The sequence below is a fragment of the Somniosus microcephalus genome, chromosome 18 (assembly GCF_052327205.1).
Source record: "Somniosus microcephalus isolate GS21.2 chromosome 18, FLI_Smic_1.0, whole genome shotgun sequence".
NCBI classification, from domain to species: domain Eukaryota; kingdom Metazoa; phylum Chordata; class Chondrichthyes; order Squaliformes; family Somniosidae; genus Somniosus; species Somniosus microcephalus.
In genome coordinates this window covers 55,009,475-55,025,969 of record NC_141004.1, presented here as the reverse complement: position 1 = coordinate 55,025,969, position 16,495 = coordinate 55,009,475, and the positions used below count along the sequence as shown (strand labels likewise).

General features: G+C 45.3%; 1 protein-coding gene across 2 annotated transcripts in view; it reads right to left on the bottom strand.

Moving 5' to 3' along the window:
* Positions 1 to 275: 275 nt before the first annotated feature.
* The window catches only part of cyb5r1 (cytochrome b5 reductase 1), a 37,038-nt gene continuing 20,818 nt past the window's right edge, over positions 276 to 16,495 (bottom strand). For both annotated transcript variants that reach the window (XM_086011472.1, XM_086011471.1), the window contains 5 exons: positions 11,067 to 11,196; positions 7,088 to 7,171; positions 6,287 to 6,372; positions 3,825 to 3,924; positions 276 to 2,046 (listed from right to left, as the gene is read on the bottom strand). In XM_086011472.1, coding sequence (XP_085867598.1) covers positions 1,874 to 2,046; positions 3,825 to 3,924; positions 6,287 to 6,372; positions 7,088 to 7,171; positions 11,067 to 11,196 — 573 coding nt within the window. In that variant the 3' untranslated portion in view covers positions 276 to 1,873. The remainder of the gene's footprint in view (positions 2,047 to 3,824; positions 3,925 to 6,286; positions 6,373 to 7,087; positions 7,172 to 11,066; positions 11,197 to 16,495) is intronic.

The following is a 16,495-nucleotide window of genomic DNA, read 5'->3' as shown; positions in this document are numbered from 1 at the left end:
CTCTGTGCTCTGGAGTTCCTTCAATCCAGCCTTTATGGGTCAGTCACATGTTAAGAGTCCTACTTCACTACAGGACATCTCCTTCCCACTCACTGGGGGTCTGTGTTGCATGTTTACTTTCTTGCACCCCTACAACATGCCTCAACTGGATGCAGAATAGTTTATATAAAGTGCTCAAAATGTTGTTTTAACAGAATCAGATTATTCTTTATTGCCCATGTTAAACTTCAACATTAAAAAAAGCTGAAGACCCAAGTCATCACAATACATAAAACTGTTCACCAAAAGGATTTTATTTGTATTCTGTGCCACACACATTTGTATTTCAAAAACAATCAGAATCAGCCAGTGATCATCACAATTTAATGAAAGAATCTTCAGGACAAATCCTAAGATTTATTATTCCATTATACTTCAATTAATGATTGAAGAATCTGATTTTTTCCTCATGCTAACCATTTGTATTGTACTAAACCAGCTATGCTGCACTAGGTTGTGGCAAAGTACAATTTGTGGGGCAAGTATTTTCTTCTTACTGGAGGGGTCTCTGATGTGGCGTTTCTCCAACTGAAGTCCTCAGAACCACAAAAGCCAAGTTCAGTTTACAGTTGCACATATTTTAAGTGAGAAAACATTACAGCTGCTGTAAACTAGATCAAATAAAACATGCAGCAGTGCGGACTTAGATACAAACTCTTCAGGGTATTCACTGATCAAAACCTCCAAGCAAATGATCTAAAACAGTCACTTAAGGCACGAGTACTTCAGTTAGAATTACTACGTGATCACTGTGGAAACATTGGAGAACGAGTCAGACACAGACATGGCTATTTATCACTTGCACAGGCACTATAAAACATTAAAGCAAGACGTCGTGCCAAGCCCGCTGAATGGAAAGGTTTCAAGTATTCAGAATAACATTAATTACGGCTATTGAACTACATCCAGACAGCATTGCATTAACTGCATTTCCCATTAATATTGCCATGTTTGGCATTTGCATTTTTTAATAACTTTTTGGTGAACTCGCATCTTAACAGCAAAGATAAATCCAACAATGTGCCCTAACGCAACTTCAAAACTGCACTCCCTTAACACACATGGGAATCTTTCCACAGCAGCCAGATTACCAGTTAGGGGCAGTACTGTACTGTACTATGGGCCCAGGCCGGTTTCACTCAAAAAAACCAAGGCTTTCATTCCTTCAAACCTTGGGACCCAGAGGAGAAATGCTAATCCATGATACCACCTAGTCCCACACACCCTTTCCATGCAGAAGAAAAAGGCCTAAAGGTTTAAAATGATTTCATTGCATATCTTGGATGCTGCACTATTTGGTCACTGATGGTGGCATGTGAAGAGCATTGACTTACACACACACACTCTTCAGTGCCAGTGGTAGCATAATGTGGGAAGTGCAAATAAAAATGAAATTTAAAGGCTACAGAATTGAAAAGGCCAACATATCCAGCAACACGTCGCCACTGTCCTCCCGATTGCTTTTTAGACTTGGGACAGTTTCACTGAGCAATGTGACATCCAAAAAGTTTCCAGTAGAACAAGATACATGAAGCTTTAAATCCAAACATTGATGACATGCACACTAAACATGAAGTGTTCTCTCAATTCTATGCTTTTCAAACAGATTAACCCACAGTAGTCTATAACACCACATTATACATTTATGTATTTGAATATGTACAAATACACACTTGATATGAAGAACATTAGTATTAAATGTAACCTGCATACAAACCAGCTCATTGTTTAATATCAGTAAGGCGAACACACCATTTGAAGTGCAAATATTTCCATTTTGTTTGCGTATCACTTCCCCCTTTTCCCAAACCCAAATATGGGAACCTCGACACTCTTAGTAAGCAAAGCGCATTCCTTGTGCATAGCCGAGTTTGTCCAAGTTGGGGTTGCATGCAAACTGAATCATGGGAGGCGGGCCACACATGAGAATCAAGACGTCCTCACCAGGTGCTGGCAGGTGTTCCTTGATCATATCAGCATTCAAAAAACCTTCACTATAATCCCAGCCTAAAATACAAAAATAATTTACATCAAACAGTCCCATTTGGATGATTCCATAAAACCTATTTGTGCCTCAAGATTTGGTTTCCATTACTACCTCAGGTCAATGCGAAGCACACACGTTTGAAGCATTAGGTGGAAACCCATTTACCGGTCAGGACAACGCAAGGCCAAGTGGTTTACGTGCTTGACGGATCAGTTTGTTTAGTTATTAATCAGACTCACAGATCAATACCAAATAGAAGTAATTAGACAGAACATTCACAGGCAGGGAAAAGGGACAACTGAAATTGAGCTCGTCCAATTTAATTCATCGTTGCTCGTCACTGGCTAGCACTCGATCGTTGTGGAAGAAATCTGTAATGCAGTGTATCCCTGGCTTCTGACTAGACAGCAAAATTCAATTCTGAGACAATAATCTCAATTATTAAAAAATAAGTTGTGTCTCGGTGAGTAAATACATTACCCAATGTGAGCCATACCAGGAAGAGTTCAGGTTCTGCAGAAATTTTAGCATTGGAGGCCACTCAGCCCATTGAGCCTGTGCCAATACTCTAATCCTGGTTTTCCCTCATTTTCTCTTCAATTGTTTATCTAATTGTTACTTAAATGCAGTGACTGACTTTGCTTCAATAGTCATTTGCAGTAATGTATTCCATATTCTAATAAATCTCTGCACAAACATTGATTCTAACCACCCTCTATGCTTTTAGTACTAACCCTTGTTCCCCATACACTGACCAACAGAAATATTCTTTCATAATCCCTATTCTGTTCGGATCACTGTTTTTAATTAGTTGATCTCAGCCAGGGCACTTCATTTAGCCTCACTACTCCTGGGGTTTTGAAGAGATAGAGTGAGATTTACTGGAAAGTACACATTTGGATGTAGCCAAGAGCAGGTTCACACTCGGCTGCTGATACTCCCTGTGGATGACAGCCTGCTGACACTTGCTCTCTGGGCTCACACAAAGAATGTCAACTTTGGCCAGTGTAATTGCACTTTCTATTTTAAGAGCCAAAGTATTACAAATGTAAAATGGAAGAGGCTATGGGATGAAGAAGCTGCATTAATTCACCCACAGTAAGAAAATACTTAATATTGAGATGTGTGAGCTTTATAGAGCTCGACAACATAAACTGAAGATTAACTTTAAAGTCTCAGAACATAAAGGAAGCTTACTCATAATAAAATCATGTAATAGATTTCTTTGATAAAGAACCTCATCTACAGTAACCTATTTATACAATTAACCGGTGATGGTCAAAGCTTTTCTAATGTCAGCCTTTATCACTGGAAATTAGCCCCAATAACAGACTATACAAATTTTACATTAAAAAATTGTAAAGATTACTTCCGTTTGGCCTTTTTTGTGCTTTTTTTCCCTAATATAATCTATTCTAACCTTTCTTTTACCCCCCCCCCCCCACAGTAGAATTGAGTTTTGGTCACTCAAGTACACACACATAGGCAGTCGCTGATGTGGAAAAATGCACCCAATCTGGAACGGATGGTCAAATGAGTGGCCCTAAACGAACAAGTCTACATCCCTGTTCCTTAATTAGCTAATCTCAGCCAGGGCACTTCATTTAGCCTCACTGCTCCTGGGCACTTCATTTAGCACTGCAGATTAAGAACTAAAGCAATTATTTGGCTCCAATTCTAATCTATAGTAAAATTAAGAATCTAGACTTGAACCTGAATGAAAGGACCACCTTCAGGCAATACTAAAGGAATTCAAACAAATTTACACTGTATTAAAAAGAAAAACTTTAAGGTCTACCTTCAGGAGCTTTATCCACAGTGTACCACAGCCTAAAGCGATCAGGATACTCAACTTGAAGTTCCTCTAAGTCATCACGTAGCAGAATGTCCTTTTCAGTCTAAGACAAAAGAAAATAAATATTTTTATTTAACCCACACACAAAACTGTTTTATGCTGGTATGAAAGAGACCCAGCCAGTGTATCCCCACAACTAGAGTCAAATCCAAGACAAACGGAGGAGGAGAAAAATGTAGCCCATGAGCTCTGGCCTAGGTATACACTTCAAAGGTTTCTTTCCCACTTGAATTGTGAAAATTTCAGTAAAATGGTAATTATCTGCTCTAAATAGGTACCAACTCAAATCTTGTTTCAACTGTGGGTATGGTTACCAACTTTAGAATCACCACAGTACGAGAGACAGCAAGACAAGACAGAGGGGAAGACGAGAGATCAAATGTGTGGTGATCCAGGCTACATTCCTTTCGTCCCAATTAAGAGCATGCCATCTCAGTGAATCTATCTTCCACCCTCCATAAAACGCAAGCTTATCCAAAACTCTGCTGTCCTTTTCTTAGCGCACACCAAAGTCCTGTTCACCCATCACCCCTGTGGTCACTGCCCTACATTGGCTACTTGTCTACAAACGCCTCAAATTTTAAATTGTGTTCAAATCCCTCCACTGTCTCGCCCCTCCCCATCTCCATAACCTGCTTCAGCCCTACAACCCTCCGAGAAGTCTGCGTTCCTCCAACTCTGGCCTCTTGAGCATTCCAAACTTCCTTCACCCCACCACTGGCGGCCGTGCCTCCAGCTATGTAGGCGCAAATTTCTGGAATTCCCTCCTAAACTGCTACACCACTCTCCTCTAAGATGCTCCTTAAAACCTACCTCTGACCAAGCCTGTCCAAATGGATCTTCCTTTGGCTCAATGCAAATTTTTTCTAATTACGCTACGAAGCGCCTTGTGACATTTTACTACGTTAAAAAGGTGCTATATAAATGCAAATGTAAGAAGTCACAACACCAGGTTATAGTCCAACAGTTTTATTTGAAATCACAAGCTTTCGGAGCGCTGCTCCTTCATCAGGTGAAGTGGAGAGGTGCATAAAGACTATATAAGCTGTGTTTTTATGCATCTCTCCACTTCACCAGACGAAGGAGCAGCGCTCCGAAAGCTTGTGATTTCAAATAAAACTGTTGGACTATAACCTGGTGTTGTGTGACTTTACATTTGTCCACCCCAGTCCAACACTGGCATCTCCACACCATATAAATGCAAGTTATTGTTGAACAGTTGACGAAATGGCCAGTTTGATTTGGCCTTAAATAGGACGACTTGATACAAGTTTCACTAAACAGCCTTGATGCTACTACAGTAGATGTAAAGTGAATTTTCTGGGTTATTTACCTAGAGCAGGTGTTAGTTCAAGGCTAGTAGTCCTGAATACACACAGGAGCCACGACATGGTTGCAACCAACGTTCCCACTAAGCTGTGCAGCCGCTGGAAGACCCACGCAGGTTGCTCACCAGCTTTACAATGGAAATAACCACGCATGTGCAAAAAATTGAATGGGCCGTGCAGCCAGTTAAAGGGCCCGCACACCAAAATAAATTACAGGGAACATTGGTTGCAGCTGGTAAATTTCTCCAACAAAAATGATTTAGTTATTAGCAAAGGATCTCATCCTTCCCCCCCCCCCCCCCCCAAGTACAGTCAAGATATACCATTTTAGGTCTTTCACAAAGAGTAACAGGTTCAAAGTGGGATAAAGTAGCAGCAGGATGGTCAATGGTTGGATTTTGTTTTGTTTGAAAACTATTCTAAACACAGAAGAAATCCTCCAGCTTCTAGTTTCACAAGAATGTAGGTGTTTTTTCACTTATTCCAAGTCCATCAGGATCACAAGTACCAATGATTGTATAGTTTGGGCATTTTTGCATAGGCAGCATGCCACAATGCTTCCAATCAATATAATCCAAATTTTATAATTTATGAAGATCAGTGGTAGCACTCTCACCCAAGTCAGAGGGCTGTGGGTTCAAGCCCCATTCCAGGACTTGAGCACCTAATCCAAGCTGACATTAGTACAGAACTAGGAGTACTGCACTGAAGGTGACATTTTTCTGAGGAGACATTAAATCGAGGCCCCATCTGCCCGCTCAGTGGATGTAAAAGACCCCACTGCACCATTTGAAGCAGGGAAGTTCTCCTGGTGTCCTGGCCAATATTCATCCCTCAACCATCACCAAAATAAATTATCCAGTCATTTATTTCATTGCTGTTTGTGGGACCTTGCTATGCACAAAGTGACAACCTCATTTCCCTACTTTACAACAGTGTTAAGACCTCAGGCTATCCTGAGGTTGTAAAAGGTGCTATACAAATACATTCTATTTTATATACCCCCCAACAATGGCTTTAATTAATTAGTCCCATTTAGATTGCCTCAACACACTGAAGCTATTTTAGTCTACTCACTTGATTTGCAAAAAGTAAATAGCACATAGTTGGGTCTTCATTATCCTTCATGATCGCACGGATTAACTGCAGCATTGGAGTGATCCCTACACAATAAGGCAGCAATTAGTGAAGAGCATCCAAACAAACTGCTGTACACAAATTTATGCAGTGATCTTACTCAGTCTGGCATTAGAACTGTTCCATGTCCTGTAGGTTTCCCATGTAATATATTCTATTTCCCAACTTCTAACATTCAAAAGGAAAATAAAAGTCTTAATTTCTTCTCGGTCATCTTCCTCCTCATACAATAGAATATCTACTTGAAAACTATGCATGGCTGTGTTGGTAAATGCGTGTGGTACTAAGCCATTATAGACAAGGATTCCAGGTTCAATTACCCAGTGTGTGGAGTTAGTTCTCATCCACAATGGCTGTGGAGAAAGTCCCCGACAGGGAAGGAAAACCAGGTGAGGATTTGAACTCCCGATTTACTATCTGGTGATGTGTGCTGGAAGGGAGTGTGTAGATAATAGATGACATGTCTCCCCTCGTGTGAACACCCTCCCCATGTTTACACATGGGCAACAGCAACTCGAGCAAGTTATAAGGATGCTGTTTTCATGGAACCCTATTTGACACAGTACAAGGGGAGGTTAAAGAAGAAGAAACTGTAGGAAAAATATTTTCCAAAGAGGAACTAATAGGCAATAGTCACAACTATCACGAGCACAATAGTTACTCAACAGATACACATTAAATCTGCATGTCTGTATTCAAACCAAGTCACAGCTGTAATGGTGTTTTCAACTTATTACCTACCAGATCCACCTGCTATCATGCCAAGTTTTTTGGCAAATTTGGCTTCTGGTGGGGATTTCTTGTCAGGCTGGACACCAAATTTGCCTAGAAAAAAAAATAAATAAATGATGCAAATGTTCCTCTCCACCCACAAGAGTCATGATGCAATTGAAGTTTGTCATCTTAAAACCTGTGCTAGAATATAAAGTAAGCAAAGCTGCACCATATGCTTAGTGTGATAGTCAACTGCATGCGAAATGTGAAGCAGTTTTTTTGCCTGGTTCACGTGACAAAACGTTCGAGCTTTGCCTGCTCCCTTAGAGTGATACTACCCAGTTTTAAAAAAGTTCATGTCTTACTCTGCTGAGCTTCTAAGCTCAGTCTCCATACAGAAGAAAGGAAAAAAATAAACAGTACCTTGATGGGAAGTTTCACAGGACTAATCTTATGCCACTCCTGTTTAAGAGCAGTTGCTCACTCTTTCCTGAGCATGTGGCAGAGGAAGGGGCTAGCGCTCTCCCTCAAAAATATAACTCAAATCAAATAATCACAAGAAATTTAGACTGTTACACCTACTGTTCAGTGAAATCCATCCTAAATTGAATCAGGACATAGTCTGATTTATTAAATGCCCTTACTGTAACCACATGGCCCACTTTATATAAAAAAAAAAAAAACTGCTTTTAGCTTACACAGTTTTGAAGAAGCAGAATATATTCAATCACTGGAAACAATAGATTTTTCTATGCTAGCAATAAAATGTCCCCTCAGCCCACATATAGGAGTGAATTATGTTCTTGATGTTGCGGTTCGCACTGCCTTCTGTACTTGAAGATTCACGCCTATTCCGCAATCTGAAATTAACCAGGCAAGTAAAACACTTCTACCGTACCACATTTGACGTTGCTCACAAATGTCATTCGCACACCGTAAACCTCCAAATTGCAAAATGACACTCGAGGCAAGTGACTACAGCTCAACAAAATTCCTGAAAGGGATTTATTCCTCATACTTCATTCTAAAATTGTTGCGTTCAAGAACCGAACTATATGCAATCGTTACATGCATGGGGGAGAAGCAGAAAGTACAGGTCTGGCATGTAATCTAGAAAGGGCATTACAGCTTTGAACACTTTACGTGTCACCACACTGCAGTACAAAAATATATTCCAGACTTAACCACGTCTCCGATCAATTTTACAAATAAAGTTAAGAAAACACCAAAAATTCACAGTGAACCAGTCCTGGGAGTCCTCAGAATTGACTCCATCCCCATGGTATTGACTTCAGATTACACAAGGGAAATAAAAACTTCATGTTGAGCATCACTTGGAAGCAGCTGAGGGAAGTAAGGATGAGAGAATTCAATGTCCACAAAGAGACACTCAGTAATACCATCACTTACCGAGCCGCCGAGCCCTCAAGGATATAGCTGCCAGGTGAGGCCCATTAGGTGGCGAGGGAACCAACCTCTCGTAGACACTGGTTCACAACAGCACTGGTAGAAGTGAGCACTGCACAGGCTGTGTGAAGACAAAGTCTTGTCTCCACCATGAGGAAATCTTCCATTGTGTACTGTGGCACTACACCATGCTAAGAGGGGATGGGACAGATTAAGGAAAGATCTAGCAGCCCAAAACTATGCACCGATGAGGCGATATGGATCATCAGCCACAGCAGAACTGTATACCACAACAATCTGTAATCTCCTGGCCCAGAACATCCCATACTCCTCCATCACCATCAACCCAGGTTCAATGGAGTGTAGAAGTGGAATACTCTCCACTTGCCTGCATGAGCGCAGCTCCAATACTCGAAGCTCGCCACCATCCAGGACAAAGCAGCCCGCTTGATTGGCACCCCATCCACCACCTTAAACATTCACTCCCTCCACCACCAGCGTACCGTGTGTACCATCTACAAGATGCATTGCAGCAACTCGCCAAGGCTTCTTCGGCAGCACCTCCCAAACCCGCGACCTCTACCACCTAGATGGACATGGGCAGCAGGCACATGGGAACACCACCACCTCCAAGTTACACACCATCCTGTGTGACTTGACTACACTGGTGCTGTTGGAGGTCAAGGGAAGGTGACATGACCATTTCTGGAGAAGTTCCTCAGGATAGCATCCTTGGGCCAACCACCTTCAACATTGACCTTCTCTCGGTCACAAGGTCAAAAGTGGGGCTGTTTTCTGACAATTCCAGTGTTCAGCCCCATTTACAACTCCTTTGATAAATGAAGCCTACAGCAGGACCTGGATAACATCTGGATTTGGGCTGATAAGTGGCAGTTAATGAATGCATCACACAAGTGACAGGTAATGATCATCAACAAAAGCAGCTGCCACCCCTACAACCTACCATGGAGAAGGACAAAAACAGCAATGTTGTGCAAACACCATCACCTTCAGGTTCACAAAGTCATGCTCCATCCCAACTTAGACAAATAGTGCCGTTCCTTCATCACTGGGTCATATCCTGGAATTCCCTACCGAATACCTTTCTAGCACCATAAGGACTGCAGCAGTTCAATGAAATGTCCCACAACCACCTTCTCAGGGCCACTAGGGATGGGAAATAAACACGGCCCTGCCAGGGTCACCCACATCCAGAGAGAAAGCTCCAAAATTATTATATTGCTTTTGTTAAACATTGAAACTAAATAGAGAGATCCAGAAAGCTACAGATTTCCTTAAAATTTAACTTTCTATAGTCCCAACAATCCCAGATCAAGTAATGCTAGCTGTATTGCCGTGAAATAGCTCAAAGAAGATCAGCCATTACACGCATAGCAAAAGGCAGCGTTTACAGCCTCTAATTTGCAAAATGCAGAGGTTAGTAGAGAACCTACTGTTGTAGCTCATTATTCTTCCAAATGAGTCAGAATATTAGTATATAGTCAGAATCGGAGCTTCAGATTGGCTGTACTTCCAAGCCCCAAACTTTCCTTTTGTGGAAGCTGATTATTTGGCACGAAAAATGTTTTCTTGAGAATATGACAGTACAAGTGTGTGCAAATTCCTGCCACCTTTTGTTCCCAGTGCAGATCAGGAGCACAAACTGATGTGTGCAAGTCCATTTATCACATGATTTAGCACGAGCTGGACAGCCCCAGAGGTGTCAAAAAACATCTCAGCTGGCTCTCAGAAACCACATCAGCAGATCTGGTGCCATCGCTGTTCACTGCCTATTCTCAGAAACGGCACACAGTCCAGCTTGCTCAGTTTTATTAATAACTCGGCCACTGTTTTAAAATCGACAGCAACGAAAAGCAGACACTGCCATCAGTTTAGAATTTGAATCATGAGAATACACTGCAGACAAAAGTGATGCTCCTTTTTATGGCTAATAGTTACAATGTGCCTAAGTACACATCACAGGTTTCACTTGTATTAATGTAACAGCTTTTGAGATCATGAACAAAATTCATTACAAGTCAAGTTATTTTTGGGATCATGTGTTCAGAGCCACTTTATGGCATGAAATATGGTGACCAAGATGCATTGTTTAAAATTAGCATGTTTTCAGCATTTTCAAAAAAGTGATTGACAAAAACTTGTACAATGAGTTCAATTTGATGTTCACACTGAACTCTCATCTAGTGTGCTTGTTAATCAATGGAAATCATGTTAACCGGGCATTGCACTATTACACACCCAAATACAGCTGACCTTCTGAAAGTCTTTGTTCAAGATTATGTCCTTAACAGTTGTTAAATCTCAAGTTTCAAAATCTCCATAACTTGGCAGTGTCTAGGCCCTTTTAGTGCCACAGACATATCTCACTGCAATACTGTAGAATAAATTTAGTACAATGGGTGCACAGTACAGATGAACAGGTATAGGTTGTTTCTCTTCCACACACTCCTCTCTCCCCCACCTCCCCCAACATTTTTTTGTAAGTGCCAGTGATCCTTATTTTAAATCTGAGATTAGGGTAATGAGAGTCATAAAATATGATTAGTGCCTTCGAGTAGATTGCAAACACAAACTTCACCTTTGCCTTGATAAGTGAGTAATCCACCTGGCCCTCTGAAGTGAATGGTATCCCCAAGTTTTAGGTCTTCCAGGTATTGAGACAGCTTGCCACCTTCTGGGAACTTGGGATGCACCCCTTTAAAATAGATCTGTAGAGAGACAATATCAAGCTTTATGAGCTGGGAAGGCTAATTTATTAATGTCCAAAGAGAGGTTTCTATTATGAAGCCATAAAGAAACTAAAATCAGCATCAGCTCCAGCAGAAAAGCAAAACAGATAAGACTGAATGGTTATTTATTCCCAAATGTAAAGCTGTATATCTTATAACAATTGTTTGAATTATACAGGTACAAATACTGGATTGTGTGAACCACAGATGATGCTTCTGGTGTGTAGGAACACAGAATCTAACCATGAATATAATCTTCCAGAGAGCAGAAAATTAAGCAACGGAGTGCTTAACTAGACCAGCATATGCCAACAGTGACATTGGCTACTGCACTGTGTTCACATACATTTTTATTCAGCCTTTTTTGAGCAAGCTGTCCAAGAAACCAGTGTTAAATTGTTAAGCTGCCGAGTTTCATCATCTGCTGATTACCCAGCCGTCCTGAATTCTTAATTACGAGTGCTGTGCAAGCTCATCAGTGCCTGTCTTAGCGCAATAAATTAACCTAGATAATTTTACACATTTATGCACGGACAACTGAACTACAAGGATAAGGTTAACCTGACCACGACAAACTCCAAACAATGATTAGTCCAATAAAAGGCGACGAGTTAAGAACGTAACTGAAGGTTTTTATTGGCTAAATAACAGAGCCCACCCTCGTGGGTGATCCGATCCAACAGGGAGGAATACTAGCCAGTCAGCTACCTTTATACCTGGGCAGGTAATGGGCGGAGTCGGAGGTGGTCAGCCCAGGTATAACAGTGCGACAAGAGGCGACCTCGTGTAGTGATGTTACAGTGAGAACAGTGAGAACAATATACAGTGATAACTATAACAGTGGTTTACCACATTCACCCCTTGTTTAGATTAGAGTCCGGCGGGGTGAAGTGTATTACCAGCTCTGGTATGTCAGTCTGTCCGGAGGCTTCGTTAGCCTCTCCGATCGTCGCAGCGGCGGTGTTACATTATCCGGTGTTAAAGCTGGTGTCTGCGTAGTCGGCAAAGGCTCGTGGGGTTCCGGCATGCCGTCTACCTCGGCTGGACTCGGGGGGTTGGGAGGGGGGGGTGAGGGTGCGAGGTCTCGTAAGGAGACAGTGTCCTCCCGTCCGTCTGGGTAAGCCACATAGGCGTACTGGGGGTTGGCGTGCAGGAGGTTCACCTTCTCGACCAGGGGGTCCGTTTTATGGGCCCTCACGTGCTTTCGCAGCAAGACGGGTCCCGGAGAGGTCAGCCAGGTTGGTAGGGTGGTTCCCGTAGTCGACTTCCTGGGGAAGACAAACATTCGGGCATGGGGGGTGGTGTTAATGGCAGTGCAAAGTAGTGACCGGATGGAGTGCAGCGCAATCGGGAGGACCTCTTGCCAGCGGGAGGTTGGGAGGCCCTTAGACTTTAAGGCTAAGAGGGTGGCCTTCCATACCGTCGCGTTCTCTCTTTCCACCTGGCCGTTCCCTCGGGGGTTGTAGCTGGTGGTCCTGCTTGCTGCAATACCCCTCTCCAATAGGAACTGACGGAGTTCCTCGCTCATGAAGGAGGCGCCCCGGTCACTATGTATATAGTTCGGGAACCCGAACAAGGCGAAGAGTTTGTTCAGGCATTTAATGACCGTGTTACTGGTCATGTCTGGGCAGGGGAAGGCAAAGGGGAAACGGGAGTACTCATCAACGATGTTGAGGAAGTACACATTACGGTCGGATGACGGTAGGGGCCCCTTGAAGTCGATGCTCAGACGCTCGAAGGGGCGGGTGGCCTTGATCAGGCTTGCTCTGTCCGGCTTATAGAAGTGCGGTTTGCACTCAGCACAGATCTGGCAGTTCCTGGTCATGGTCCTGACCTCCTCGATGGAGTATGGCAGGTTGCGGGCCTTAATGAAATGGTAGAGTCTGGTGACTCCGGGGTGGCAGAGGTCATTGTGGAGGGTCTGAAGTCTATCACTTTGCGCGCTGGCGCATGTAATGCGTGAAAGAGCATCAGGGGGGTCGTTCAGTTTACCGGGCCGGTACAAGATCTCATAATCATAGGTGGAAAGCTCGATTCTCCACCTCAAGATTGTGTCGTTCTTGATCTTGCCCCTCAGCTTGTTATTAAACATGAAGGCAACCGAGCGTTGGTCGGTGAGGAGGGTAAATCGTTTGCCTGCCAAGTAGTGCCTCCAGCGCCGTACTGCCTCCACAATTGCCTGGGCTTCCTTCTCGACCGACGAGTGTCGGGTCTCGGGGCCCTGTAGGGTCCTTGAGAAGAAGGCTACCGGCCTACCCTCCTGGTTAAGGGTAGCGGCTAGGGCGAAGTCGGATGCATCGCTCTCCACTTGGAAGGGGATTGACTCATCCACTGCGTGCATTGTGGCCTTGGCTATGTCTCCCTTAATGAGGGAGAAGGCCGCGCACGCCTCTTCCGTGAGGGGGAAGGATGTGGTTTTCAGGAGGGGTCTGGCTTTGTCCGCATAATTGGGTACCCATTGGGCATAGTAGGCGAAAAGCCCCAGGGTTCTCCTAAGTGCTTTTGGACAGTGGGGGAGGGGTAGCTCCATGAGGGGGCGCATTCTTTCGGGGTCGGGGCCGATGACTCCGTTCTCTACTACACAGCCAAGGATGGCAAGGCGCGCTGTGTTAAACACGCATTTCTCCTTATTGTAGGTGAGGTTCAGCCGTTGGGCCGTACGGAGGAATTTCTCCAGATTCACGTCGTGGTCCTGCCGGTCGCGGCCGCAGATGGTGACGTTATCTAGGTAGGGGAATGTGGCCTGCAGTCCGTTCTGGTCAACCATCCGGTCCATCTCCCTTTGGAAGACCGAGACCCCGTTGGTGACACCGAAGGGGACCCTAAGGAAGTGGTATAGGCGCCCATTCGCCTCGAAGGCGGTGTACTGGCGGTCCTCGGGGTGGATAGGGAGTTGGTGGTAGGCCGACTTAAGGTCGATGGTCGAGAATACGCGGTATTGTGCAATCTGATTGACCATGTCAGATATGCGGGGAAGGGGGTATGCGTCCAGCTGGGTGTATCTGTTTATGGTCTGGCTGTAGTCGATGACCAGGCGATTTTTATCGCCGGTCTTAACGACCACGACCTGGGCACGCCAGGGGCTGTTGCTCCCCTCGATGATGCCCTCCTTCAGGAGACGCTGCACCTCAGAGCTAATGAAAGCTCTGTCCCCAGCGCTGTACCGCCTGCTCTTGGTAGCGACGGGTTTGCAGTCGGGGGTGAGGTTAGCGAACAGGGAAGGTGGCGGCACCTTGAGGGTGGCTAGGCTGCAGGTGTTACGCGGTGGGCGGTTTAACCTTCGCTGGTTGTCGACTGTGAGTGGGGGGAGGGGTCCACCGTATGCTAGGGTTACACTTTGGAGGTGGGATTGGAAGTCCAGCCCTAGTAGGACGGCAGCGCAGAGCTGGGGGAGGACGAGGAGTTTAAAGTTTTTATACTCTGTACCCTTAACCGACAAGGTCACAGCACAGTAGCCGCTAATGTCCGTGGCGTGGGACCTCGATGCCATCGAGATTCGGTTGCGCGTTGGCAGGACAGGGAGGGAGTAGTGGCTCACCGTGTCTGGGTGGATGAAGCTCTCCGTGCTTCCGCTGTCGAACAGGCAGGTCGTGGCGTGGCCGTTTACTTTGATGTCCATCATCGACTTGGACAGGTGGTGTGGGCGGGCTTGATCCAGAGTGACGGAGGCTAGCGTGTAGGTAAGCGAGTCGTTGTCGTCTGCGGGCGAGGCGGTCGTCGGGTCCGGGGGCCCGGTGGCAGTCGGGCGTGGTGTGTAAAATGGCGTCTCCCACGAGGTAGGACAAAATGGCGGAGAAGATGGCTGCCCCCATAACTCACATGAGGCACTATTGGGGTCGGTTGCCTTGATCAAAGATGGCCGCCCCCATGACTCACGTGTGGGGATACTGGCCTCAGTTGCCGTGAAAGAAGATGGCCGCCCCCACAGTTCGCATGAGGCACTGCTGGCCTCTGAAGATCCGCTCCTGCAGGCCTTAGAGACGTGGCCTTTCTTCCTGCAGGTTGTGCAGGTAGAGTTCCTGGCTGGGCAGCGCGACCTCGGGTGCTTCTCCTGGCCGCAAAAGAAGCAGCCGGCGGCCCGATCGCGGGTGCCCGATGTCGGAGCCGGTACCGGGGGTGGCGGGCCCGGTCGGGTCCGGGACGCCGACGCTGAGGTAGGTCCCGGGGGCGGCGCTGCGAAGGGTATTGCGGTAGGGGTCGGGCCCGAGTCCCAGGGTCGCGAGCAGTACCTGGAAAACGCCTCCTGGTCCTGATGGGCCACCTCCAGGGAGAGAGCGAGGGCTTCAGCTTTGTCCAGGTCGAGGTCTTTAGCTTCAAGCAGTCTTTGCCGTGAGTAGTCGGACCGTAGGCCTTTCACAAAGGCATCGCGGATATTATCTTCCGTATTTTCAACAGCCGTCACCGCTTTAAAGTCACAGTTCCTGCCGAGTGCTCTTAGCGCCCGTAAAAATTCAGCTACAGACTCTCCTGGCTGTTGCGGGCGGGATCTTAGGAGGTGCCTGGTGTACATGTAATTTACCGGGCTGCGGTACTGCTGTTTCAGTAGGTTGATAGCGGCCTCGTACGTAGTCGTGTCCTGTATGAGTGCGTATACTCTCGGGCTCGCTTGGGCGTTCAGAAGTCTTAGTTTGGATCTCTGCGGGGCGCCGGATTCTTCCAGGTAGGATTCGAAGCAGTCCAGCCAGTGTTTGAAGTTGAGGGCTGCGTTTGGTGCCTGTGGGTTTAGATCCAGGTATGGTGGTTTCAAGGCTTGCAGCCAAGCCGGCTGGTGTGGCCCGTTGTCTGGAGGCTGCTGTTGCTGTGCTGCTGGGTGAGCTCCTTGCTGTTGCTGTTCATTATCAGACATCTTTAAAATTTAGCCAATAAAATTGATATGCCTATCAATTAGTCCAATAAAAGGCGACGAGTTAAGAACGTAACTGAAGGTTTTTATTGGCTAAATAACAGAGCCCACCCTCGTGGGTGATCCGATCCAACAGGGAGGAATACTAGCCAGTCAGCTACCTTTATACCTGGGCAGGTAATGGGCGGAGTCGGAGGTGGTCAGCCCAGGTATAACAGTGCGACAAGAGGCGACCTCGTGTAGTGATGTTACAGTGAGAACAGTGAGAACAATATACAGTGATAACTATAACAGTGGTTTACCACAGGATGCACCCCTTTAAAATAGATCTGTAGAGAGACAATATCAAGCTTTATGAGCTGGGAAGGCTAATTTATTAATGTCCAAAGAGAGGTTTCTATTATGAAGCCATAAAGAAACTAAAATCAGCATCAG